The 26548-nt window shown below is 44.6% G+C and overlaps 1 protein-coding gene and 1 long non-coding RNA gene across 5 annotated transcripts in view; one reads left to right on the top strand and one right to left on the bottom strand.

Moving 5' to 3' along the window:
• Positions 1 to 26548, bottom strand: part of ARHGEF7 (Rho guanine nucleotide exchange factor 7) — a 1715641-nt gene that overhangs the window by 1428761 nt on the left and 260332 nt on the right. For all 4 annotated transcript variants that reach the window (XM_069636766.1, XM_069636768.1, XM_069636767.1 and 1 more), the window contains exon 2: positions 22526 to 22609. In XM_069636766.1, the coding sequence (XP_069492867.1) occupies positions 22526 to 22609 (84 nt within the window). The remainder of the gene's footprint in view (positions 1 to 22525; positions 22610 to 26548) is intronic.
• LOC138526257 (uncharacterized) lies at positions 22 to 24700 on the top strand. The gene is made up of 5 exons (XR_011283529.1): positions 22 to 189; positions 16022 to 16107; positions 16437 to 16524; positions 19758 to 19959; positions 20397 to 24700. It is a non-coding gene; the product is annotated as an uncharacterized lncRNA (long non-coding RNA).

The following is a 26548-nucleotide window of genomic DNA, read 5'->3' as shown; positions in this document are numbered from 1 at the left end:
AGACACGAACCATAGCAACACCCCGCCTACGCGTCATCGCGTGGCCTGCTCTGCATCACGTGGGTTTCAACGTTCACTTAATCTTTTTTGCACGAGCGGGAAGGCAAAGCGTCGCAGGAGCGGGAGCGATTCCTCCGTTACAAAGCACATTTCGTGTAGTTGATGTTTGGTGCATGAATTTGTCTTATGGTAAGTCTTGAAGTTATCTCACGTTGATTGTTACTTTAATGCAGAGCGGCAATATTGGGAAGGGGTTTTTTCTGTGTATTTTTGGGGTTTGTAATGTGCATCAGGGGTGAGAATTACTTAAAGTACTTGTGGAGACCGTTTTTTTGGGGTTTTCTCATCCAGGGGGGCGATTTGCCCGGCAGAGATGTGTTTTATGGAGTGTGGCTGGGCACAGCATGTTTCTCCCTTCCAAATAGTTAGTTATCCTGCCCGCTAATTAAATCCTGCCCCTTAAGGGGGATGGGGGTTGGAGGATTTGCTATGTGCAGCAGATGGGGATATGCAGGGCTTAAAGTGGGCCAGGGCCGAGCCCTGACAGGCTCTTGAATCTCGCGTTGAGGCGGAGCCCTGCCGGGGCTCACTAGTTTTCCCTGGCAGCCTTGGCTACTTCATGACAAGGATTTTTTTCTAAAGCCTGAAGCTTTCGCTCCTGTGCGAGAGCTTCAGAAAAAAATCCTTCTCATCCATAATGGTGGCGCCGCACCTGCGAGGCATCCCTTCAAGCAAGAGATGCTCGTGGGCTGGCGCCACCATTATGGAGAGAAACGTGAGGCCGCTGGAAGCAAAGGTATTGTTTTTAAAATCCTGAAGCTCCCGCGCATTCGCTGGAGTTTGTCCTTAGGAAAAAGGCCTCCGCTTCCAGCGGCCTCACCCTTTCAGCCATAATGGTGACACTGCCCCATCCCAGCTGGCGAGGGGCAGCGCCATCATTAAGGCTAAATAGACAAGCCTATAGAAAAGAAATGCTGAGATCAGCACCCTCTCCCCCATGGAAAGAGGGTGCTGATCTCTACAAAAGGCTGCCTGGTGGGGGTCCCTGTAGCCCATTGAGCTGGGGTGTCAAAGGGTGTGGTCTAATGAGCCAGCAGGTGACCCTGCCACTAGGCCACGCCCTCTTTGAGCCCCGGCTCATTATGCAGTGCCACTTAAGGCACTGGGGATATTTATTTTATGCAGACACTCATTTGGGTACGATTTTCCAGCATAACAGTTGGCAGAGAAGGCTAAAGGGTGACCTTTTTATTGCTTTCATTATCAATCACACATTTAAAGTCCCTATGAGACCCGATAGCACTGTATTTGTTTAAAAGTTTGCCGATACTTTCTAAAATGCCTTTACGGCGTCATGACGTAATTCTGTTAAGTCGTGACGTTTTCACGTGGGAGGTCTACGTGCTTAGGAAGAGAATCACGCAGGAAGGACCACTCCATGCCGTGTACAGGCATGTATTTATTTTTTTATTGTGTATTTACAAGGCGCTTCTACATCTCGGAAGCGTTTCGAAGCGGCAGGTATATTTAGGTGCCAGTGGGTTTGTTTTCCTATTTTGATTTTGGTTGCGGCAACAATGGATCTTTGTGTGTCTTTTTGGCTTGTGAGTATTATCCAATTCCCTGGCTCCTCCCGTGCACGCTGAGGGAATTTCAGGGCAGATGTGTTTTCCAAATTCGGCTGCCAGCGGCAAGTTAAAATTATACACCATCTTTCTTAACTCTCATCTGTGCCCTGGGGTTTGGGGGTGAGAGATCGCTACGACGGCATGAAGTTCCCTTGGCATGATTTCCGTAACTTTCCTTCGAGGTGAGGGGTTCGGATTTTTACATTGCAGGGAGATGTGCCTAATTTTACTGCTCAGTGCTGCTAGGCAGTGGACTGAGCTGTACCGGCCAGAGTTTGTTTGTACCACAAGATGTCTTTCTTGATTTCCACCCCCAAGGGTGTTTCTTCCGCTGTCTGGCAGTAAAGGACAGAGTTCCTTCATTTCCCTGCGTTGTCTTACTGACTAGGTGCCTGCATGTTCATTGTTCATGTATACTTTGCTAGTATACAGTGAAAATGCAGACTCCTATGAAGTCTTACCAGCAAGATAACAATTGGGTATTTCGACTCAAAAATAGCCATGCTGTAGGCAGAGGTCTTCAATCTGTGGGGCGTGTGATCCAGGACGGGGAGAAAATACATTTTTTTTTTTTTTTGCCTCACTTAACTGTGCATGGCGAGCCACTGGCACCCCCATGCACATGCCCAGTCAGTGCGACCTGTCAAGAAACACAAAATGTAATTAAATGTATTGATAATAGACTTTCAGCCGAAAGGCTTTATATATACAGTACAAGACAATCAAAGTCATACATAAACATTAAAAGCAGTAGTGGCATTTACATTAATTCGCGTAGGTATAACACTTTTTCTAAAATGCAAAGCTATGTTCCATCACGCGGTTAAAAATACTTTATATTAAAACCATCCAATATATAATAGTGCTAATATTACAGACCATAAAGGACATGTAAATTCGGATTAAGCACACATAAATAAAAATATGAGTTGATACCTCGGACATTTGCATTTCATTAGCTAAATCTTTGAATGGCCACACAATTCCAATAAAATCTGACAAAATGAAAAATCTAATTGTGGTCAGAGCCATTTAAAAATACTGTCCATAAGTCACCTCGAACAGTGTACTCAGAGCTGTTGTTATAAGATTTAAAATAACTCATTCTGATGTATTGCAGACTTTCACATACAATCAAAAGGTGCTCAATGGTTTCTATAAGTTGAGTGCCACATAGGCGACAATAGTACATTTCACCCTTGATCCCAATGCATGCACCTTGAGTACCCAATGCCTCGCTAATACTTTAATGACATATATTGTAGAGCAATTGCACTATTTGGGAACGCTAATATATAAGGTTTGCTCAAGCAGGTTACAATATGGTCACAGAACAAGGTGCTATTTCGTTCAGCATATAATTAGTTGGGTTTTGTTCATAACTGAATCGGCTCAATCTAAGTTTCAAACGAGGTTTGACCACTCGTAAAGAGCCTTCTGCCGAAAGGGAGCTACATCCTACTTGCCATTTTTCATGTGACGAAATAATGAGCCCATCGTGCCTATTGTATTGCAGTTATCTGTCGCTAGGAATGCATGTAGGAAAATGACTATCGTATTATTTTCCAGCTTGTTGAGTTTGTCGTAAAACATTAGTTTCCCTATAAAGTAAGAGTTGATGCCATCGTATTCGACCAACAATACCTGAGGCATACAAAGTAGGTTGTGCAGAACCGAGCTTAACAACACGTTTTAAGGCTGTAGCTTATTTATGTCCCCATATCTCGATTCCATAGGAGTATGGAGCGAACTTTATTTCTGTACAGAAGTAATATTGTCTCAATAGATAACCCGCTTTGTCAGCCAATGAAGTGGCAAATGGCTGAAACAGCTCTATAACATTTTCACTTGGTTTCTTTCCAATGTGTTTCCCGAGTGTCTTGTACATGGAGACCTAGATATTTATAGCATGAGACACATTCAAGGTTAATACCGTTTAGATGACAAATTATGTTACATCGCCGGCGTAATGACTGTACAAATATCATTATTTTGCTCTTCTCAATGTTCACTGATAAGCCATTCAATTCTGCCTATTCTCCTAGTGCTATAATCAACCTTTGTAGACCTTGGGAGGTGTGATCCACCAAGAGGAGATCATAGGCATATGCTAGCCAACTAATCCGCCGTTCTGTTTTCACAGGATTGATATTTAGGTTGTTAAATGCAGCTCACAAATTAGCCAGGTATAAGTTAAAAGGTGTCGCTGCCACAATGCATCCCTGCTTCACACCAAGTTGAGTGGGCATAGATGTTGATTTGCCTACTGCATCAAGCCTGACTTTTACTGATGTATTTGCATATAAAAGCATCAGCATCCGAAGCAAGCCGGGGGAATGTTCCATTGTGCAAGCTTTTGCCATAGTTTCAAATGCTGCTGAGAAATCGATAAAGACACTATATACTTGGGTATTTTTACGTTTCCAGGCATATTCTACCGAAGCAACTTATATAAGCAAATTGTGTGAGGCATTAGCTTGTTTAATAAAATCCATTTGGTTTAGCGGCAGTATGTTGTTTTCAGTGATCCACGTGTTAGTTCCTTGTAGAGCACTTTAGCAAATAATTTGGATGGGACGCTAGCATCCTATTAGTATAGTCACGTTCCATGGTCCTTTTTTATGTACTGGGAGAATGACTTTCTCGCAGTGTTTGCGGTATACAACCAGATTCACCAATATGTATAAAAAATAAATGCAAAGTGTGGGCCCACATCTCCGGGGATATTTTGACAAGGGCATTGCAAATGCCTTAAAGGGACTGCTGCACGCAATGAATTTAGATGTTTAATAATTATAATCCACTCTAAGATGGTAACTTAACAACTCCACTGAACTGTTGGTAGCGGGAAGGGCTGATCATCTAACGGTGAGCGACCCAATCTGGTTCTGTAACACCGTTGATAGGAAGAGCACGTGAATCCTTGCCTCTCAACATATGCCATATTTTAGAGCTCTCTTTTTGGGTGGCTAAATATGCTATTTCCTTCCATTTGTCGAGATTATATTTTCGGCGATATTCCTTTGTCCATTTCCGATGGGTTAGTGTGGCTTCTTTGATATACTGATTTATCTCACACAGCGATAATGGGCTTATGGTGTATAGTACAGAAATTGTTTTTTGGCGAGTGCTATAACTGGGTCAATCAGTTTGTTAACAGTTTTATTAGTTCTTCTGCCACACTTACATTTTCTTTGACTGGCAATGGATTCTTTAATCTGTGTGGTCAGATGGGCGAATGCCGTTACACTCCCTAAGTTGGGATCATGTGTTAGGGAGGAGAAGTGTCTTTATGAAGGTTGGTATTAGATCATCACTGGCGGTTTTAGCCTTAATCAGTTTCAACTCGTTACAACCAACTCTATTACCATTCGTGTTGATATATATCACCATTTCTGTCGTATGTTTCTAAAACCCTTTTGCTATTTATTTGTTTGAGCAGAAGACGCAAAGGCAAATGGTCACTCTCGCATCTTGGGATGATTGCCATATCTTTGACGAAGCGCATCACTCTTGGATTGACAAATATGTAGTTGAGTGTAGATGCCGATCTACTGTTCAAACGGGTGAAGGCCATGCAGGCGTCTATCGAGCAGAGGCCGTTTAGCTGCGTCATGCCATATTCCTCTAATACTGTCGCCCACTTTTTAGCCGGGCGTCTGGCCAAAGGCAGATCATTTTAAGGGCATTGGCTCGCAACCATCATGGTTACTACGGTATCAATGCTAGCACTGAAGTAACCCACTATCCAGATTGGATAATCACAGTGATATTTATTCAGGATGGATTTGACTATGGCTACATTTCTGCTAGTCAAAATGTTATTAGAAGGGTCGTAAACATGAATAAGAATAGAACTCTGCTGTAGATATTTCAATTTTGTGGTTAGCACCATACTGGTAGAGCCTTCTATTTCAGATTGGGTCCAAGGCGTTGCTACTGAAGTAAACACACCACCTTTGGGCCAGCCACGGGGGCCTTTCATGGCAAATTTTTGTATGGTGGCGCGCCCATCGGTCGACTGTTTCAGTTAACCAGGTTTCCTGTAATGATATTATCCCGAAATTGTACATGTATGATGTTGGACCATCAGGAATGAATTGGTGGGTAAAACCCAGAGTGTTCCAAGAGAAAACTAGATGCATGTCATCGAGACGTCTGTGAGAAGTGAGTTTTAAAGGTGGTAGACAACCACTGCCAATGCCCTGCATCAGAGTCCAATGTTGATGGTATAAGCATAGGTGTTTGGCCACGGGGTACTACATCAGCTGCATGCAGTACATTCGTTTTTGGCCTAATAGCTCTCAATTAATTGGTTGGGTGGGTTGACTGCACACCACCATATTCGCACACATGCTTACAGCAGGCGTAATTGGAATTATGATTCAGGGTAATCTGATTAAGGCTATTGGAGTTTACTGGGCCCATAGGTTTCAATTTACTCCCTTACATTACGTCGGAATGAGCTTTAGGGCGTGATTTGATGGATGGAATCTGCGTCGATAAACCCAAGTATCCCAATTTGAATAGTGCGTCTTGGTACCTCATCACGTAGTCGAGCAAGGATTCGGAGCTGAACCTGATGTTAGAGATGTTAATTGAGCCTTGTTCAACTTGGTCTACTAGAATGATGTTTTTAGATTGGACAACTCTCAAGGGAGGTCGGGGGGGGGACAGAGTGAAATAGACTCAGCACTATCTCTGTGACAATATAGTCTGTAATTGTAAGGCTCCGTGTAGTTTTATATCACTGACAGTAATCAGCTTTTGCCCCTCGGCTGATTTTTGCATTGTTGTTTTAGTGGTGACAGTGGACCATATGTCTGTTAGACAAGGTTGTTCCGTAACTAACTTAGGGCATTGCCCATTGATGTTGGCCCAGTGAGATCAGCAAATTATATAGAGGTACTAATAATGGGAGCACTGAAGTAAGTCACAAAGAGTGATGGTACTTCACTGGTAGTTCCACTTTGGTGCTGGTGCGCGTGCGCGCAAACTTTGTTGTAGTGGAACAGTCTTCAGTGGGTGAGGCTAGTGCAATCAGCTAAATAGATACGTTTTAAAGTCTTATATCCAATCTCGCAGAGTCTCCTTGCAGCAAACAGTACTTCACTGGTACTTCCACTTGGAAACAGTAACACTGCTCTGTCGGAGCTCACAGCTTCAGTAGGCAAAGAACCGGATTCTGAGTAAACGCTCGAACCAGGAAATAAACATAGCCTGGACATGCGCTTTCCTGCATTTGGAGCACGCGTCCACGCTGCATTGTTGCTTCCTGCTGGTGCCGCCAGTGTCTTCTTGCCTGGTAAGGGATGCTGCTTCTAGGCTCAGTCCCCCACACCACAGTTGGAGGGGATGCCGGTAAGCAAGTGTTTCAGGACTTTGCCAGTCCCTCTGCTAACCTCTCCCCCTTTGGACCCACGAAGGCGAGCAAAGGGGCCGGATCACTGAAATGCTGGTACCCCTGTGCCCCTCTCACCTTGGGGGCAACGGTGCAGAGGAGGCGATAGCCGGCTCTGCCATGGCAGATTGCTGAACTCCAGCAATCTGCTGTGGGGGAGCCGGATATCAGATACAACACACACCCCTGCTTTGGCTGCTTCGTCACCACTCTGGTCCATGGGACGGCTCTGGCCTGATCCGAGATCCGGACAGACATCTAATGCCGGATCTTGGGACCCGGCCTGCCTCAGCCATGACCAGGCTTCACCAAGCCCCCCAAGCTTCGCAGAGAGAAGCTAGGTGCTTGGTGACCTAATCTTCGCGGTGCTCCTTTCACCAGCCGTCACTCCAAACTCAAAAATGCTGATGAAACTTGCGTTCACTAGTTTTCTTTGAGATGTGTTTTTTTTTTTCGTTTTCTTTTTTGGGTCGGAGCACCACACCAATACTCTGTAATTTGTGTGCCCCTTGCTTTGTGTTTTATGACGTTATATTTATGTTTATCAAACTGGTTAATCGTAAATAAATGCTTCTGTTGTGCTGACAGCAGTTATTAGGAAATTAATCTGGGTTCATGTGTGCCAACCTTTGGTTTTCACTACTTAGGCAGAAATACCCCAACCCATCCCTTGTCCAAACACATTTTATAGCACTCCTTTTTTATAAGTAATTGCAAGTTTTGCATATATTGTTTTTTTATTGTTTTGGTTAAATTCAACCTTCAACCCTTTTTTAAAGAAACAACAACAATATATCCATACACATTATATTTTGCATATATGACGTCTCAGCAACGGTCTGTCAAACTGCTGAGCTACTACGGTAGCTGTCTACTATAGAGCAAGTCTATGCATCCCCTAATGTTCTAAAATCACTGCATTACCAACAGTACTTTGGGTGCACTGCTGCCAGAGAAGTGATTTTAAGTGGAATTCATGTTTATTGTGGATTCTGATTAGGAGGGCTGGGCATGTTGCTTCAGTTGGTGCTCATGCTTTCAGCAAGATAAACCCTTCTCGGAAACCTTCAACACTTTCGGAGGAAGGGCTGATAGCTTGCGACTAAGACCTTTTGATATTCCAAGAAGAAGAAGAGCAGAGCAGGGGTGGGACGTATGTCTGTCGCAGAAGATACGCATTAGTTATGCAATCACACCAGCAATTTCCCCGAACTAGACCGCCTGAAGTTAAGGCAGGCGTGGTGTGTGTGATAACTGTTAAGCTACAGGAATGAGTTTGCAAGAAATCCTTTGCATGAACGAAGGCACGTGAGACAGGGCGTGCAACCAGCTGCCAATGACTATGCAGATTTTTGTCTTGACTACGTGCCAGCTATCGAATGCAATGTCAACCAAAATGTATATAAGCTTTATGAACTTTGAATGCTTAGCTCACTCCTGTGCTGTCCTTCTGCATGTGCAGGAAGTCGTGCCCTTTCGCGAAAGCCTAAATTGAATAAATGGATGACTTGACATACTGGGCCTGAGTCTTATTGGTGGGGTCCTTTGGGGTGAGCAAAATGTGGATCCTCAATTTGGCTGACCACGAAGGGACCCGAAGGTGAGGTAGACCAACACTGGGTGAGGCCTTCCAGGGCGAGTCTGGAGGGGTAAAGCTATTGGGGCCCCAACGAAAAACCGTACCATTGAATGTGAAAACACACGTTACCCTTCCTCTGCCGGACGACAGGACAGCAGGCTGTCACTCTTCGGGTCGATAGACTTCTGGTGGAGACCCCACTAGAGGGCCGTGCGGGTAGGAGGAACGGTTGGTAAGGCCGTTGGGACAAGAGTATCATTTTTATGGTACGTATTGTTGATGAGGTCTGTTTTGTAGACTGAAAGGAAGGATGGATGTTTGATGTAAAGGACCAGTCCGGGTGTAAAGGGTACAAGTGAAACAAGTTATGGGGAATTTGTTGTCAAGTTCAATGAGGCGACACACACCTTGTATTTTGTTTATTTATATAATGCCCCTGGCCCAAAGGCATCTGGGCGCATGTCATTAGATACATGTTACAGAAAGGTAATTTACATACATGGCATAAAAGAAAGTACATTGCAGTGAGGTAGGTTTACAGGCATATGAAGGTGAAAGTACAGAAAGTTATGTACAGGCATGATAGGTATTGTACAGATATGTGAGTATGTGAGTAGGCTAATGGTACAATGACGTTTATCAGTTACATACAAGTGTATCCAAGGTAAAGTCCTGATGCGGGTCAGTCATAAGAAGCCACAGGGTACAGGGACAGGATGTGTACCTTGTCTCAAATGTGTGAAACCTTGGTCTCAGCTTAGTATGTAGCGCACAACTGAGATGCCTTTCTCTTTATTTTATGCAGATTCAATTTGAGATGGTACACAATTTCTATCACACCCCCTTCTTCAAATACCCCTGGCCACAATGGAACATGAACCAGGCCGGTTGGTGAAAATACAATATTTTATTTATTTTAAAAAATTCAAAGAAATCATGCAGTTTATATATGGGGCAGCAATCGCCAATGGGGTGATAATTAAAATGGAAGCAATGCACTTAATTGGCCTTCTCCTAGAACATATACAAAGCACAAGTGAATAGGAGCACTTTTTGAATTAGGATAGATAGCACCCAAGTTAAGGTCCCTCCCCCCCCTTGCAATGTTCCCACAAGTAATCGAATTCTGAGTGTATAGAAAGAAGCAGCAGGAAGTCAGAAATAAGAGGCACTGAACAGAATCAAAATCCGACCTTCCCTCATACAATAGGAGGCAAAGGGCCTAAAATGACACTCAAATTTTACAAATAATTACTTAATGTGTGGTCAAATTATGATATACATATGTTTTATCACAATAGCATGTATGTTGTATCCCTGGCAACCACAAGGCAACGGATCAGCGAAAGGTATACAATTCGAAAACGAGTGGAAAGTTTAAAGCATGCTGCCGCCAAATGACACATTGGAAAACTTGCCATTTACCTAATTCCCGTTTAGAATGACGCAAACGAATTTGAGGAAAAATGGGTGAACTACTTGAATTCTCAATGCGGTTTTTGGGCTGGGGGATAGATATATCACAGGGACAATACAGAGGTGAAAATATGTCTCTAGCTGGTGAATTGAGAACGATTTGGAAGGTAGAGTGAGGTTTGCTAAGTTACCACAGCCTGCCCTCTCCTCATTTTTTTTTTTGTGTGGTATTTTCTTAATCTAGGCCTTTGCTGGAGTAGTCAGCTATGCTGTGGCCTGGCAGTGAAATCTGGTCAGCTTTGTTGTAGCTGTAGTCCGCTTATTTTACACAACAGTATGTATAAGACAAAAGTCTTCACGAGATTGATATGTGTACAGAGGGCTGTGATTTTCTTTTGAAGCAGTGATTTTTGACATTTTGTAGCAAAATGTAAGCGTTTGAAAGCCTTTGTTGATTTTCTCGGGTTTGGCTGGCACAGCCTGTCTTTCAGGAATAAGGCTCTTTTCTGATGGAGCACATTGTGAATATGGCTGGGCATGACAGGGTCTTTTTGATAAAGGTGATGTGATGAAGGACAGGGACAAATGGCATCGGAGCAGCATTATTTTGACAGTGAAATATTCCCTTTTTCAATGGGAATTTTGGGCTTGCAGCGGAGCGGCGCTCCTTTTTCGCTCTCCTTCTTTTGTACATGTGAGAACACCCTGGCAGGCTTTTTCGGTGTGCCCCCTTGTTCCATCCTGCCCAATGTGTGCTTGGCTGGGTGGTGCAGCCGTCTTTTGCCGTTGGGGTGAGGCAGTGGTGCTCACGGGAGCTGGCGCAGACATTTTGCTGGTTCTGCTGAAGTGCAGCTTGGTGATGTGGGGAAGTACTGCTGAGTGGGTAAATGCTACCAGCTGGGACATCCTTGGTCCAGTACGTAGATGACATATTAATGAGTGCCAATACGGAGGAAGGTTGCAGGGAAGTGATTGTTATGGTACTGTTTCACCTGGCAAAACAATCACAAAGAGTCTTTAGCAAAAATGCAATATGTACAGTGATGAGTTGACTATTTGGGCTATGCTTTGTCAAAGGAAGAGCGGTCATTGTCAACAGACCGAGTAGCGTTGATTCAGGTTATGCCGATTCCCAGAACATATAAGGAATTAAGAAAGGTGTTGGGAATTTTGTCATATTGTATGCACTGGATACCAGAGTTCTCAGTAATAGCTAAGCCCTTGTTAAAAACATTGAAGGATGAGAAACACTACGTACCCTTCGAATGGAACAAAGAGATGGAAGAGGGGTACGTGGTGTTTAAGAGCGCCTTATGTAACGCTCCAGCCCTGGGTATGCCCAATTATAACAAAGTATTTTTATCTATTTGTTGATGAAATAGATGGCTGTTCGGTATCCGTATTAAACCAAGAACAGGGTGGGAAGCAAAGACCATGCGCTTATATTTCCACAGGATTAGACGCAGTAGCAAGGGGACTGTCCCACCTCCCCTCTTGTATGAGAGCAGTAGCAGCAGCGGCACTAGCATTTAAGCAGAGCACTGGCATTATACTAGGAAATGAAGTGTTTGTATGAGTGCATCATGCTGTGGATGTACTATTGAATAGAATGCAGACGCAACATTTGACAGCTGCCAGACTAACCCAGTATGAAATGTATATATTTAGCAAGCATGTAAAAATTGAAAGATGTAATGTGCTTAATCCAGCTTCATTGTTACCCACTCCAACCAAGGGTGACGGCCAAGGCATGACTGTCTGATAAGAACCTAAGAGGAAACGAGGGGGAGAATAGATTTGCAGGATCACCCCTTAGAGGATGGTGATGGTATCTTGTTCTGTGATGGGTCTTGCTATAAGTTGGAAACAGGAGAAACAGTAGCAGGGTATGTGGTAACAACTGGGAATAACATCGTCGATATGCGAAAGGTACCGGAGAATTCAGCACAAGCAGCTGAATTACGTGCTCTGATACAAGCATTGAGGACGAGTGAAGGCATGTGTGTAACAATCTATACTGAGCCAGCTTATGCCCATGGGTTTGTGACTAACTTTGGGAAATTATGGGCTGAAAGGGGGTTCCTAACATCAGTGTTGATGCACAAGCCCTAGAGCTGCCCGCATGGGTGGCAATAGTTAAATGTGCAGCTCATCGGAAAATAACAGATTATGTGTCTCAGGGGGATAATATGGCAGATATGGTTGGAAAATTTGCGGCAGAAAACACTGTAAATAACAAAGGGGGAATGTTTTTATATAAAGGGAAAGAATGAGGTGGAACAGAGGAAGTTGAAGTAACCTGGATTCAGGAAGAAGCGACAGAAGAAGAGAATAAGAATTGGCAGATGAACAGTGACGCACACCAAAGAGACTCAGGACCTTGGGTGAACAAGATAACGGGTAGATGGATGTTACCAAGTGCTTTTCTCCATTGTAGTGAGTGTATGCCATGGGCAAACGCATGTGAATGGAGTCGCCATGGAGCGAATGCTGAAAGCCGTATGGGATAACAAGAACATTGGCCAGTATTGTAGAAGGTGGGCCAGACAATGTCAAATATGCATCCTGTACAATGCAGGGAAAGGCGTGCTGGCTCCAAAAGGTCATAGCCGGCTGCCCACTCGGCTATTTAATGTTGTGTAGATGGACTTCATATAGTTGGAATCGGTAAAGTACAAATATTGTTTGGTGATGAAATGTGGGTATTCTGGTTGGGTGGATGCTTTCCCACTAAGAGACAATGGCGCGACATCTACTGCAAAATGCATATTGAAGCATTGGGTTCCTTTGTACACAGTTCCCACCTACCTATGGTCCGACAATGGGCCACACTTTATAGGGCAAGTGGTTGAGAAGGTGTGAGCAGGTCTGATTGAACGTGCCAATAGGGTACTGAAGGATAAATTGGCTAAAGCTTGTGCAGAGACAGGCCTGAAAGGGCCCAATGTGTTACCATTAGCGCTGTTTAGCATGAGGGTGACCTCAAAGTGTAGGCATGGCCTATACCCATTTTTGTAATGGGCTGCCCACCCAGTGTCGGTACACCTGCAAGTCCTAAGAAATTGTCTGAACAGACATGGCCAGCACTACAACAATACTGTATTGTTTTGACTAAGACTCCTTTCTATACATGCGCAGGTGGAGGACGCTGCTCCAGTGTCGCAGATTGGGCCAGGGCACGAACTGAAACCTGGAGAGTGGGTTCTCATCCAGGCATTTGATCGCACAAGTGGACTACAGCCACGTTGGGAAGGGCTGTATCGGGTCCTGTTGGTCCAGGTGGCAGAGCTTAAGTTATCTCATCCGCTGATTGCCCAGTCGAAACTGTTCACGGCACCCCAAGGCCCCCTTCCTACGGATGTTCCTAAACACAATCTGAGATCAAGGATGATCTATGTGCCAGGCAACGAGTAAGAACTGTGTGATGAACTTTGATTATTAAGGAAAAAATTACTTTTGTTGATCAGAGCATTGTACAGCCTTACTGAAGACCTCGGGCGATTGGCCTGAAAGGACTCCAGCATCCTTCCTGGACAAGGCGCAACGAGATGTGGGACCGATCGGTGAAAGGGCTGCTGGTGCGCCCTGTACGTTTAGGGTACAAAGACACTGGAGCTTTAAATAGGGTTGGGAACATACGCTGTAAGAGTGAGAGGTTGCTCACTAGCGTAGAACGCTAGGCGCTAGGACCCAGCCAAGCCACGGAGCTTAACCTGCAGGTATCAGCGTAAACTCAGGTAAAGTGGCGGAAGCAATAGCAATTGAGATGGAAATGCAGGATTGTTTTTTTTTCTTTTTTTTGTGCGCAGTGTTTACCGATGTTTGTAGGGTGTTGTGTAGATTGCTGCGGTAGTACAGCGAATAAAATAATCCACACAAGGCCAGCCCATGTGGCTGCAAATAAGAGTATAAGCGGGCAATGTGGCTGAAAGAAATGGAAGACTTAAATAAGATTGATCTATATTGATCTTGCTCAGACATGAGCAAGATCAACCCTTCTCGGAAACCTTTGACACTTTTGGAGGAAGGGCTGGTAGCTTGTGACTAAGACCTTTTGGTATTCCAAGAAGAAGAGCAGAGCATGAGTGGGACGTATGTCTATCGCAGAAGAAATGCATTAGTTATGCAACCCCACAAGCAATTTCCCCGAACTAGGCCGCCTGGAGTTAAGGCAGGCGTGGTGTGTGTGATAACTGTTAAGCTACAGGAATGAGATTGCAAGAAATCCTTTGCAAGAACGAAGGCACGCGAGACAGGGCGTGCAACCAGCTGCCAATGACCATGCAGATTTTTGTCTTGACTGCGTGCCAGCAATTGAATGCAATGTCAACAAAAATGTATATAAGCTGTATGAACTTTGAATGCTTAGCTCACTCCTTGGCAGTCCTTCTGAATGTGCAGGAAGTCATGCCCTTTCGCGAAAGCCTAGATTGAATGAATGGATGACTTCACTTACTTGGTCTGAGTCTTATTGGTGGGGTCCCTTGTACCAGGTTGGGGTGAGCAAAATGTGGATCCTCATTATCTTCCTGCTGTGAGTGCCAGGTCGTCACCTGCATGGGGCACCATATGTTGCAGAGAAGCCAGGGGCCCCTCGTGTCTGGCATGGCAACGGCAACAGTCTGCTGCTACGTTGTTAGGCGATCCTCTGCACACCGATCCACTGCACACTAGAACACTGCTCATATTTCCCCAACACCTCCCTCCAGGGTTCGAGGCTCATGTGATCCGGTTTACCCAAAGGACCGAAAGCTCCGTACCAGGTATGGTGTACGGGCTCGATTGCAACCCTTCCTGCACTGGCAGTTGCCATGGAGAACATACAGCAGAAGGGGCGGCGTTACATCTCCACGGCGATCACGTGATCCAGAGTGGTGTTCCTCATGTGACCTTGGTGGACGTCACATGACCCAGAAACGCACAGTATATAAGGCTTGAGACACGGAACACTCATTGCTTCTCAGCTGTCTTCAGACCCTGTTTGGCGTTACGTTTTGCTTTACTGTTTACCTTGATCTCGGAACTCTATCTTGGACTCCTTCGGATTACCCCTTTGTACCTTAGCTTGGAACTGTTTACCTGTTGCTGGATTTTGGACACGACCCTGACTTGCCTTTGGATCATCCCTTGGTACCTTGCTGTGCTCCCACGCCATTTCCCTTTTGGGATTCAAGTCACGCCTTCAGTCCTGTAGGTGGCTTATCCTGCATCCACGCTTTTCTGCGGTCCTATTGTTCTAGGGACCGCCTCATCTGAGTCTCGAACCTCCCTCCTAGGCTTCCTGGGTTTTCCTAACACCAGATAGGTAAGACTATTCAGATCCTTTGGTTAATGTGATATTTATTGTAATTGCCTGGTACTTAACCTCTTTCTTTTTGACAGCAGCATCGGTGTTCCAGAGGTTCTGTGGATCCGGGAAGTAACATCTCCCACCTGTGGCTTCAAAGGTCGCACAGCGGGTTTCTTTTAGTTCCCCTGTGCGTCACTTGAGGACGGGAGGTCTCATCGGTCTACACGACACTCAAGTCAGAACATACGTCAGCCCTTTCCCTGAACTACAGTTAAAGCTACGTGGCTATTACTCAATGTTTCCGAAAGTTAGCTTGGTGAGTTAAGAACTACTCTGTCGCATCTATGTAAGATATGTAGATGAATGAATGGCATGCCAGCAGGCTCGACTTCTCAACTATTCTGGGCAGGGAATAGAAAGGATACAATATAACAAGCGGATGCTCTTCTCGCTCTATTATTTTTTGTCTCTGCGACTGTGAATCACGTTTTCAGGTATGTGCTCTGACTACTTTCTGTTCTCTCTGGCAGCTGGGGTGGACTGGCCTATAGGGAACTTTGGAAATTTCCCCGTAGGACCCTGCAACCTAGGTCCCTTTTGTGTGCAGGGGAGGATGTGTGCCGACTGGCAGCGTGTAGTGCACAAATATTGGTATGGTCAATCTGGTACGGCTATACTATTTCTTTATTGTATTTTTTCAACTGCAGGAACATCATCCCATCTTGGACAACAAAGTCCCCAGCAGCCACGGAACCAGAAAAAATCCTGCCATTTGTAGTAGGACTTGCTGATGGTAAGAATGCCTCATAAATATGACTGTATTTTGCTGCGGGGCAATTTTAAAGGTATAGTTGGGAGTCGCAATCAGGGATTTCAAACCTATTTTTGAGGGTGTTCCTTTCTCATGTCCAGTTTGGGGCTGTACTGAAAGTTCAAGTCTCATGTGGGAGTTGCATGTACAGTGCACTGTGTACTCTCTCCTGGTTTCCCGGCGTTGCGTCCTGCTTACCAGCTGATGCCTAACACCCAAGAGCTGGTTTTAACCCCTGCATCATCTAATCTTAATTTCAAAGTCTCAGGTAGACCCATTTATCCTTGGCTAACTGTTTGTTTTCATTGCAGCAGCATCGCTCCAAGCGTCGGTGTGTCAACCTAACCACATGTGTCCCAGCAAGAAAAATCAAGTGAAGCACTCCAGTCACGAAGCCAGGTAAGGATTTCTTTTCCCTCTGTACCACTGGTTGAGTAGAAGTGCTGAAGGTTTATGAGCACATCGGCCCTTTGCAATGTGCATCCAGGTAGTTTCTGTCGCCAATCTGTGGCGTAGTCCAGGACCACACTTCAAAATAAATTTGAGCTAGAACTTCACGATCTGAACAGGGAGTCTTGCGAGACTTGTATCATTGTGGTGTCTTTTTAATCCAACCAGTGTTTCTGACCCATTTCTGCAGGCTTTTTTCACCCCAAGCTGTTCACTTGGTTTCTTTTGGGGACTTTTTATTTTTAACCCAGCCTTTTCACATGGTTTGTTTTAAATCTTTGCATGTGGTGTTTGCTATTTTAAGTCTTTTGATTTATTTTTAAAAACTAACGGGACATAAATTAAAGTGGGTGTTTGCAATGTTTTCACATATTCAGGCTCCTTTTTTTTAGATGGATCGTTGGTACTAAGTGAAAAGTACACTGTACTGATGGGAGGGGCGGGGGCAAGGTTGATTAAGAAAGACCGATCCACGACCGCATAGAGCACTCTTACTCTAAATCGAACTATCATACTTGTCAACCCCCTGCCGCATGTGTGCGCAGGGGCTGACAGGCGCTGTGAGCAGCAGCAGAGTTGTCGCAGGAGGCAGAGGTGAGTTTTTGGACTGCATGTGGGTAGGATGCGTTTCCCTTGTGTGAAGATTGTTGATGTGTGACTCGTGGGAAGCATGTGTGATATTCGCAGCATCTTTAATAGTGCTTCATTCTGAAGCAGGGTCTCAAGTGGCAAAGTTTTACTTGGCTGGCTAAGTTTTGAAGTGTGTGGCGGACTGTTTGAGGCGCTGTGTGGTACGGTGGTGTGTAATGCACACACCGCTAGATGTGGTCTCAAGCTGGGGATGGTTGAAATGCCCTGATGAATGCGTTCTTTGGTTACTGCATTCATGCTTCTAGTGGCACATGGTGCTTTGGGCTTTACTTTACAAAAGTTTCAATTACATTTGCTGTTGTGATTCTGCGCACAGAGAATGGTTGAAGATATTGGTCATCCAAGCTCTCATTAAGAGAGAGAAAAAGGCTCCTCTAACCAACAGTGGACAGATGCCCTCCATCTATTTATTTCTCTTAACAATGCGTGCAACCTGATCATTGCTTTCACTTTTGCCATTGAACACCAGCCAACAAGAAATAAAATGGCATCCGTTAATTGTGCAGTAACTGAATTTGCATTAAAGTAGAGTCTTGACCCTCTCGTCTCTCCCACGTCCCCCTTCCACCTCTTTCAAGCTGAGGAAGATTGTTTACACAAACCTCAAACTGATGCATACTGTAATGTGAAAAGTGGACAGGACAGGTACTCTGTTGTTAAGTTCAAGGTCAAAGCACCCCTAAAGAGGTTCTGTAAAGCTGCCCCCCATAAAATGCGAACTGTCTGGCATTCAAAGACTGTCATTTTGTATTGCAATGCTTTTAAATGATTTTGTCACTGCTGGAAGTTATGGATGCTATAACCGTGAGGCAGAGCTTTTTACACCATTTATTTTAAAGAACACATAGAGGGTTTGTTTACCCTCGTTTTCCATTGCCTTTTCGGTTCACAGTAGGGCTAGTTGTGCCAGCCTTTATGCGCGGGGGACAGTGTTTTAATTCCCCCCATGACTCGTTATCTACTCCATCTCCGTTCAGTTTGTTCAACACTTTGGGGAAACCGCTACATGATTTAATATATAGAAAGTAAGTTTCAGGGACTCAGGATTACTGCATGTTATAGGTATACTTATGTCACATTCTCCAAATAGGTTGATGAGGTTCCCGGAGGGATTTTATTGCCTCTTTAATGTGGTTTGTTTTTTCCAACCACTTGATCATTGTTTATGATCTTGGGTGAATGCTTTTAATGCTGATTGTCTCTAATGATGGGACCAGTTCATTCTTGTTAGATGTTGTGGAACTTGTAGCTATTTTCTTGCTTTTCCGGATATTTCAGCAACCTTGTGTATCGGCGTACTGGCGCGGTAGCAGGCGATTTCTGACCTGGGCGTGAAAGAAGTGCTGTTAATTGCTTTGCTATTTGAAAGTGGGAGGTCACTTTATTCCCTTAATGAAGAGGGCATCAAGCCTTTTTATGCTGACCCCCTTCCCTTGAGTAAAATATAGTTTCTGCCCCACCCCCACCACAAATGCTTATGTTTTCTATTAAAAACAGTCACCATAATCCTTCAAGCTCCCCGCCACCAGGCATCCTTCGGGCCCCCAGTTTGAAGGCCACTGCCTTAATGCACCCTAGCTGTTCAGCACACAGAGGCTCCATTTTCATGGGTGGGGCGACTCCTTCCCAGTTCCACACCATGACTGTTCTACTGATCAGGCTGATCGCTTTCAAACTGACGCCAAGTAGGGGATAAATGCTCCTACTGGCTGCCCCTCTCTGCCTTTAACACTGTTGCTGCTCCAATGCCCCCACAATGTTCCCCATGAATAGGTCCATGCCATCCTCAGATAGGTGCACCCGACCCTCTAAGTAATACGTTATCTCCATGTATCAGGCTGTGGAGCGTGTGCGAGAAACCATGCCTCTGCAAAATTTACCCATAGCTTGGTTTAGTGTTTTTGCAGGATTTTTCCACTGCTGTGAGCGCTGCACTAGTTCAGCTGTAGTGCATCATTTTTGGCACTGTATTGATGCTTATGGGGGTGGAGGGAGAATTCTGACCCTTCTGGAGGATAGTGCCTGGCTCATATTAGCAAAGGCCTTCCTGCTAAGGTGTAATATTTACTTTTGGTTCCCCCCGTAAAATCACTTTGATCATGGGTTCTGTCCCTGCATACCCTCCTATTTCTGGTCCCTATCATTTCCTGTACATGTTGCTGTCTGCAAGCTGGGACTCTCTATGGTTGATATTTACATTTAAGAAACTGAAACTGGTGCTTGTCTTTTAAAGGACACGCACAAAATGACTGCAGCATTTTAGGTACAAGAGCTCTCCAGTTAAGAACGTATTGCCTCTCCAGAACACCCACCTCATTTTATTAGCAAGCTGCTGCAACTAGTTAAAGCCACAATGGGTGAAGTTGTGGAGGAAGTTACCAAGCACCAAGATACGTTTCACTCACAAATCGGGAGACATCAGGCAGGAACATCCATAGCAAGCCCACTATAAATTAATGGTTTTGGGTTCAGACCTGGTTCATAAATACTTGGAGCATACTAAATGTCCTTTTTAAAATTTCTTCTTTTAGGCAATAACTCAAATCTTGGCACTCTTTCATGTGCTTTTCGTTGATTCTGACAATTCTCTGCATATTTGAAAGGATGGGGAATTTGAGCCTTTGGCAATTCCTGGTGAAGTTAATTGTAAATGGCTGATCGAGGATCTTGATGAAAATAGAAGAGAAATGCATGAAGAAAAGGATTTCAAGGCAGTCGTGCTTTTCTAGTCAGGTAAGCAATTTTTTTTCTCATCTATTTGTTTGGGGAGGAGGGTACATCTGACGTGTCTACGCGGAGCCATTCCCTTTTTTCACACATATAGATGAATGCTGCACAATACCCACCACTCTTTTACAGCATCTCTTTTCTCTAGATTAACTCTCTAAAGTATAGATGGCCTACTGATTTCTCTTATGTTATTGGCAAAGCGATATGGGTTGAACGCCCACGGGGACCGTTGTCCAGGTCAGAGTATGTGTGCAGCTAGACTGAGTTGTGGGTAGCTGCATGGGGAGGGAGGGAAAGTGCCAGAATATGCAAAAGTCCAAAGGTACGGATAGGATCGTGCTTAAGGGGAGTCACTTACCGCAGTGTACAGCTCAAGCAAAATGTTTGTTGTATTGGTAGTCACATTATGAAGTTTAAACTTGCCTTTCTCATACCCGCAGCCAAGAAACAGTATTAAGACACTGAAAACATTTGATGAAATAATGAAAACCTATTGTGATGCGGAAGGACTAATTGAGGCTTTAAAGAGAAAGGTAGAGGAGAAAAAGCAGCTACTGGTGGAATCTGAAGTGAACTACAAGAAGATGCAGTGAAAAAAAAAATATATTGTAAAGGTTGATGATTGGAAACTGACTATTCCAAAACGTATTAATGGCTGTTCACAAAAGCTGGAAAACCTGCCTTTTGGCAGGGATGGCTAGTGTTCTTCATTCCTTCCTCAGAACCTGCCTGTTACTTCACCTAGACAAGTGAAAGACACAGCATTTAATCGGCAGATGTCTGTGTAATGTAGTTCGCAAAGCTGTAGCCGCGCAACAACTACAAAATATTGGACTATAAAGTAACCGTCAATTGTCTGCTACAAATGTTTTGTCGGACAGTTCTAATTTGACAACCTCAACTCTATCACCATGTCTTCTCAACAGTGTATCCTTGTTACAGTATGACGTTCATGCCTTTTAGACGGGGAAGTGACACCTACACGTTCCCACACACCTGCGCAATCATTCAGATTACGGTCTTAAAAAACAATGGAATTGGAACATCCCCACAACCGAGTTTGGTTGCTACGTCGGCCCCTGCTACCAATTGACAACGTAATTGTAGCTCACATGCTGCTCTGTGAAAGTGAAGATACAAGTGCTTTTGTGTGTAGAACTACATAGTTGATCTGGTGAATTTGTAGGTTGGTGCCAACTTCTAAATGGTACATGTTTTTGTGCGATTGATTTCTGTTGGGGGTCAGCTAGTGTTTTCTTGTATGTGGTGAATGGTCGAACTAATTGCTTGCTGCTCATAGTGATATTGGGGGAAGTGATCGGCAGTCTGTCATGCAAGTAGACCTTTAACGGATACTGTTTAGGTCACTGAAAGGGTGTGTTTTAGTGCAGTGATATATAATTGTGGGAGTTTATTGGGTGTAATGCTATGTTACCCAGAGGTGAGAACTGAAATGAGGGAGTTTACGGGTTGGTTTGTGATATTGTGGGTTGGATTTTGCGTGTTGTATACTAAATCAGCGACCTTTGTTAGAGCACTGAAATGTCATTAACTAAGATGGAAAGTAATGGCTGCAAATTCCCTTAGGTTTTCCAGTACACTATCCATCCATCTAACTAGACTTGCCCTATAGTAATACCACCCGTTTTACACACAAGGAATCAAAACAGTTTTCCTAAATTGTTTGGAAGCAACATGAAATAACTCCTCCCTGAAGTTGTCTGAAATAATCGTTCACAATTGAAAACTCATCCTAAGATTTTCACTGGGTCATCCTGGAGTAATGCCCACCCATCCTGAAGTTGTCATGGCGTCATCCAAGAGTTTACAAGATCATAACTGGAAGTAATCAGAACTCGTCCTGGAGTAGTTTCTGTGATAACTCTAGAGTCATCTCATTTAAATATTTTGACCTATACGCATACTTCAGGATGGTTTTGGATGATCTCCCTGAACTAGCCATGGATGACTCTAGGTCGGAGTCACTGAATGACTCCAGAATGATCCCAGAAAGATCTTCCTTTTTGACTTGGGATCCCTCATTCTCCTCAATACCCCCAACGCCTCGTTGAAATTCACATAATTATGCAGAATCTGAGGTGCACCCGCACTGTACTAATAGAGTTTACACATGGGGCTATCGCAGGAAATGTAAAGATTTCGGTCACGATCCTTGCAAGTTGTTTCACACAATTCTGAAGAGAAGCTAAGTTAATTGAAAATCAGCATTGTTTTCCTTGTCCAATTTAGCAATCCCATTCATACGCTTTCTGCAGCAAATACATAACTTTTACGAAACTGTTGTTAGTTACTTTTCTATACAATTGAAATGTACATCATTTCTAACCATGCAACACATTCTTCCGTACATTTCAGCCACTCCTACAAATTAAGCGCCTCACAGACTGCCTGATACAGAGGAGCTGACAGGCAGGATCACAGCCGAGTTAGATAAAAAGGAGAAAATACCCTTCCAGGGCACATACTATCCAAAACAAAGTGGCGCTGGGTATTCGGAAGTAGAGCCCAGGGGTCAAGGGCAACAGAGCCCCCGGGCGCAGACACTCACCTCCACCCGCAGGGGGCTGCAGCCTCGCAGGAACTCTCGTATGTTGCCGAGGCACTCGCTGTCGCTCCTCGGTTCAGGGTAGACCTGGTAGGACAAGAAAGAGACAAGGGGTTAATCGCTGCAGCCACACCGCTGCGGACAGCGATATTCAGGCGAGGACGGCTAGGTCTAGTCACAGAATACTTTTAGCACATACTCAAAATATGTATTTACATTTTAAAAAGCGGACTACTTTTTTTTTTTTTGTAAAATCTGGCGCATGCACCCAGAAGTAGACAGAACTTGCGGAAGTGATGCAAAAAGCGCCGGGGAGGGCAAGCTATGGGGTAGGAAGAAGGCAGCCGAGTTCTTATTCTCTCTGCACATCACGGGGCAGCTGGTGTGTTCTCTACCCACAGCCCTCCAGCTAGCTGCACACTTACTCGCAGACACAGAGCAAGGTGTTTTTTCTGAGTTTGCGGAAAAAATTTGAAATAACTTGCACAGATTACTGTTTTAGTGCCAGCGAGAGATCAGAGCTGGTAATGTACCCCGTACCTAGCATTAAGCCTATTCCAACCCTGAAAATGATAATGTATATTATACGGGCACAGACATGCAAGCATAAGTGACCAGAAAACAGAAACGTTTGCATTTGTCAGCACTGGGAAAAACACCAAGCGTCCATGCATCATAAATCACAAACTTTTTTTACAGGTCCAGTATTTGTTTGTCTGTAACTGGTTTCTCCAACAATTAATTTGGGGTCTACGCATGGGTTATTTAGATTTCTTTTTTTTTACGTTCCTGACACCATTTCAAATTACTGATCTGCAAGTGGTGTGTCATCTGCTTCCGACTTATACCGTGATTCTGGCGCGTAAAAACCATACTAATGGATGAACAAGGCAAACCGGCACAATATTTTACTCCTCTCTCAATAGCGACTTACTGTAACAGGATAAAGACAGTCTTATTTCAAATGCTCATCTCTCTCCTACTGAGGTGCTTTGGCAAGATAGGCAGTTTGTTTAAAAAGAAAGACTCTCACCTTTTCCAGGTGTGTGGCGTCTGCCCCTTATTTCGTTACAGGTTGTCCCTCATTTGAACTTTCTGGTGGATTTTGGCAGTTAAGTTTCCCTGCGCTGCAGTCTAGCCTAGCGGGGGTGGATATGGGAACTGTTGCTGCTTTCTCTCTTCCACACTCTCTCTTACCAGCTAACGTGTTGATTTCCTAGCTGGCTATTCAGAGCCATGCAGCCAGCGTGCAATGCGATACAATGGAGGAGGGCACTGTTTAATTCATTAGGTGCAGTCCCAGGACAGGGATGCAGATCACCTGGGTTAGTTTCTAGTTTTAAATATAACAAAGATGGCAGCTGTGTTCCTGCTCTGCTACTCCTACTTTTTATTGTCGGATCGGGGAGTATTCTACAAGTTTAACAAGAGTGTCGGAGCCACTCTACTGGGAACAAACATGGTTCAAATAACCTGTTCTATGCAATTTCATCCACCCAGGAGGATCTACAACCACGTTTTAGCCAACGGACCCTCGCAGAAGAAAACTATCCCATTGCATATCGGTTTGGGCCATTCTACAAGTGTGGGCTTTTACAGCACACCTTTTTGCATTCACATATTTCCATTTGTTTGTGTATCACTTGAAAAAATATGTTTACTAACATAAACTATAGATATGTTTCCCATTTTATCTCATGAATGTCTAGTACCCACATAAAGGTTGTTTTTGCCATCATTCCCAGAAGAACAAAGCAGATAAAATTAATTCTGGAATCCCACGGAAACAAGTCGCCCATCAGCCACAATCGGATCTGCTATTCAGCATTCATCTGGCACACTAACTGGGATGCCTGCAGAAGTTCCAAAAGTCACCAGAGACACTACCAATTGTCTGCCTTGATAAAGACTACGGTCAAAACGCACGTCGGCTTTTGTTTTACCTTACATGGCTCATGTTGCCAGACATCGACACATGTTCATAAATACATTAAGATATGTATGAAAAACAAATCAGGAGTGATGTCTATAATTCCAACAAGCTGTCAAAACCCAGTACAATGATAATCTCCCAGGAGTTGTACAACAACCAACTGCCAGCGTCCACACCAAACAAGGTTTGTCACCTCACCTAACAGATCAAATTAAAGGTATGCCTTCATGCATCATCAAATGTAACCATGTACCTGTGACGTTTTTCTCTTCAATTTGGTTTTCAATTTTCTTTACTGATATCTTGTGCTAGGTGAACCATCTACCCATAATCAATGAGGAGATGGTACAACGTATCTCGGGCTCTCAATACCTAGCCTCTGATGATGATCATTTCCTCCTTATGTACACCACACTAAGTATCTACATATTTTGGTTGCTTCACTGAAGAAGGAAATGCCTTTCGAAATTCTTAACCCCAAATCTTTCTTGCAGGATAAGCAAAGAGCTAGGATCAGATCTCTCTCTTAATTTCTGGAGCTGCCATGAACTCCGGAAAAGAAAGTGTAGTCTTTCCTCTTCGGGTGTGCTGTCCTCCAAACGTCATGGAGTCTGTGGTATTCGGCAATAGTGAGCCAAGTTTTAGCGGCCCGGGGTAGGAGGGTGTCTGTAGAGTGGTTGTGGACCTATCTAAGTCTAGAATAAGAGCCTTGTTGAAATCCCCCACCCATATGATTTCATACCCGAGAAATGTATGAATATGGCTGGCACACGGGAGGAAGAATTCTGGGGAGCCCAGATTAGGAGTATAAACATTTGGAGGAATGTTAAACTGTGTACCTCTCCGGCCAGGATAAGGTATCTGCCCATTTCGTCTTTGATTTGTTTGTGCAGCTTGTATTGTAGGGTGCCATGGATATAGACTGCCACTCTGCGGGAGTGTGTGGTATGGGAGGATTTGTATCTATGGACTACCCATCCCGTCAACCTATGGAGGGGTGCCCCGCGTGCTAGATGTGTCTCCTGCAAGCATATTCACCCTGTGGTTCAGAGCATAGTTTGCTATAAGATAGGATTTCTTTTTGTTGGCGAGGCCTCATATGTTCCATGTCATTGACATGGTCCCTCCCGCGTTCCTACTTACATCAGGGTCCCCCGTAGTGAGTGTAGAGTGGTATATTCGTGGGTGGCAAGGATGAGCCCAAGTCGACCGCTGGTGTGTGGTAGTTTAGCAAACCTGTAATTCGCATGAGCTTCTAGATTGTTGTGAGTGAGTTTCGAGCAACAACTATAACCCTTAGTAACTGTTGACGATGGTATGAACTGCCATTGTTGTTTCCCCAAGTCATCCCTTCCCTCCCACACCAAAAACTTGAACCTACCGGCTCCCAATCCCTCCCCATGCCCAACTTTCCTTTCCGTTAACCTTAACTTGTGAAATAACTCGGCAGTGGCTGCGGTAAGTGGGGAGCCAAGGGCGGCCAATTGGCTCCATTTGGGCTACGGCTTATGTGTGCCGCATCTTGGACCCGGTCTCTGCTCCATGAGCCCATTCGTATTTTTGGGTCGGAACCCAGTTACCTGGTTCGAGTCTCGGAGGTTGCGTGTTAGGGATGCCAGGGCAAGTGTCTCAAAGAGCCCCCAGGATGTGGTAGGTTCAATGCGAATTGTTCCGGCGACTCCGAAGTCGTGAAGAATGTCGTTGTGCTGCACTCTTAGCTTGGCGGGGTACAGCATGGCGTAACGTACCTCTCTTTTTCTGCAAAATGTTCTTAACAGCCTGAAATGTTTTGCGCTGCTCCAGTACCGCCGGGCTGAAGTTAGGGAATAATCAGATCGTTGAGGGGTCCCAGCGTAGATCTCCTTTCTCCCTAGCCGCGCAGAGGAGGATATCTCTATCCCTGTAGCTGAATATTTTAGCTATGATTGGGCGTTCCAGGCCCACGGCGGGGGTCTGGGCGCCTGTGATCTGTGGGTTCGCTCCACCATGAACATAGCCATGAGGGGGGGGGGGGGGTTTGTGTCCATAAGTATTGTTTCAATAAACTTTTCCATGTCATCGATGGGAGTTGATTCCGGAACGTCTAGGATACA

This window comes from Ambystoma mexicanum, chromosome 7p, assembly GCF_040938575.1.
Source record: "Ambystoma mexicanum isolate Mex_15411 chromosome 7p, UKY_AmexF1_1, whole genome shotgun sequence".
Lineage (NCBI taxonomy): Eukaryota > Metazoa > Chordata > Amphibia > Caudata > Ambystomatidae > Ambystoma > Ambystoma mexicanum.
Note: the sequence above shows the minus strand (reverse complement) of the source record. Positions and strands in the feature narration are given on the sequence as shown.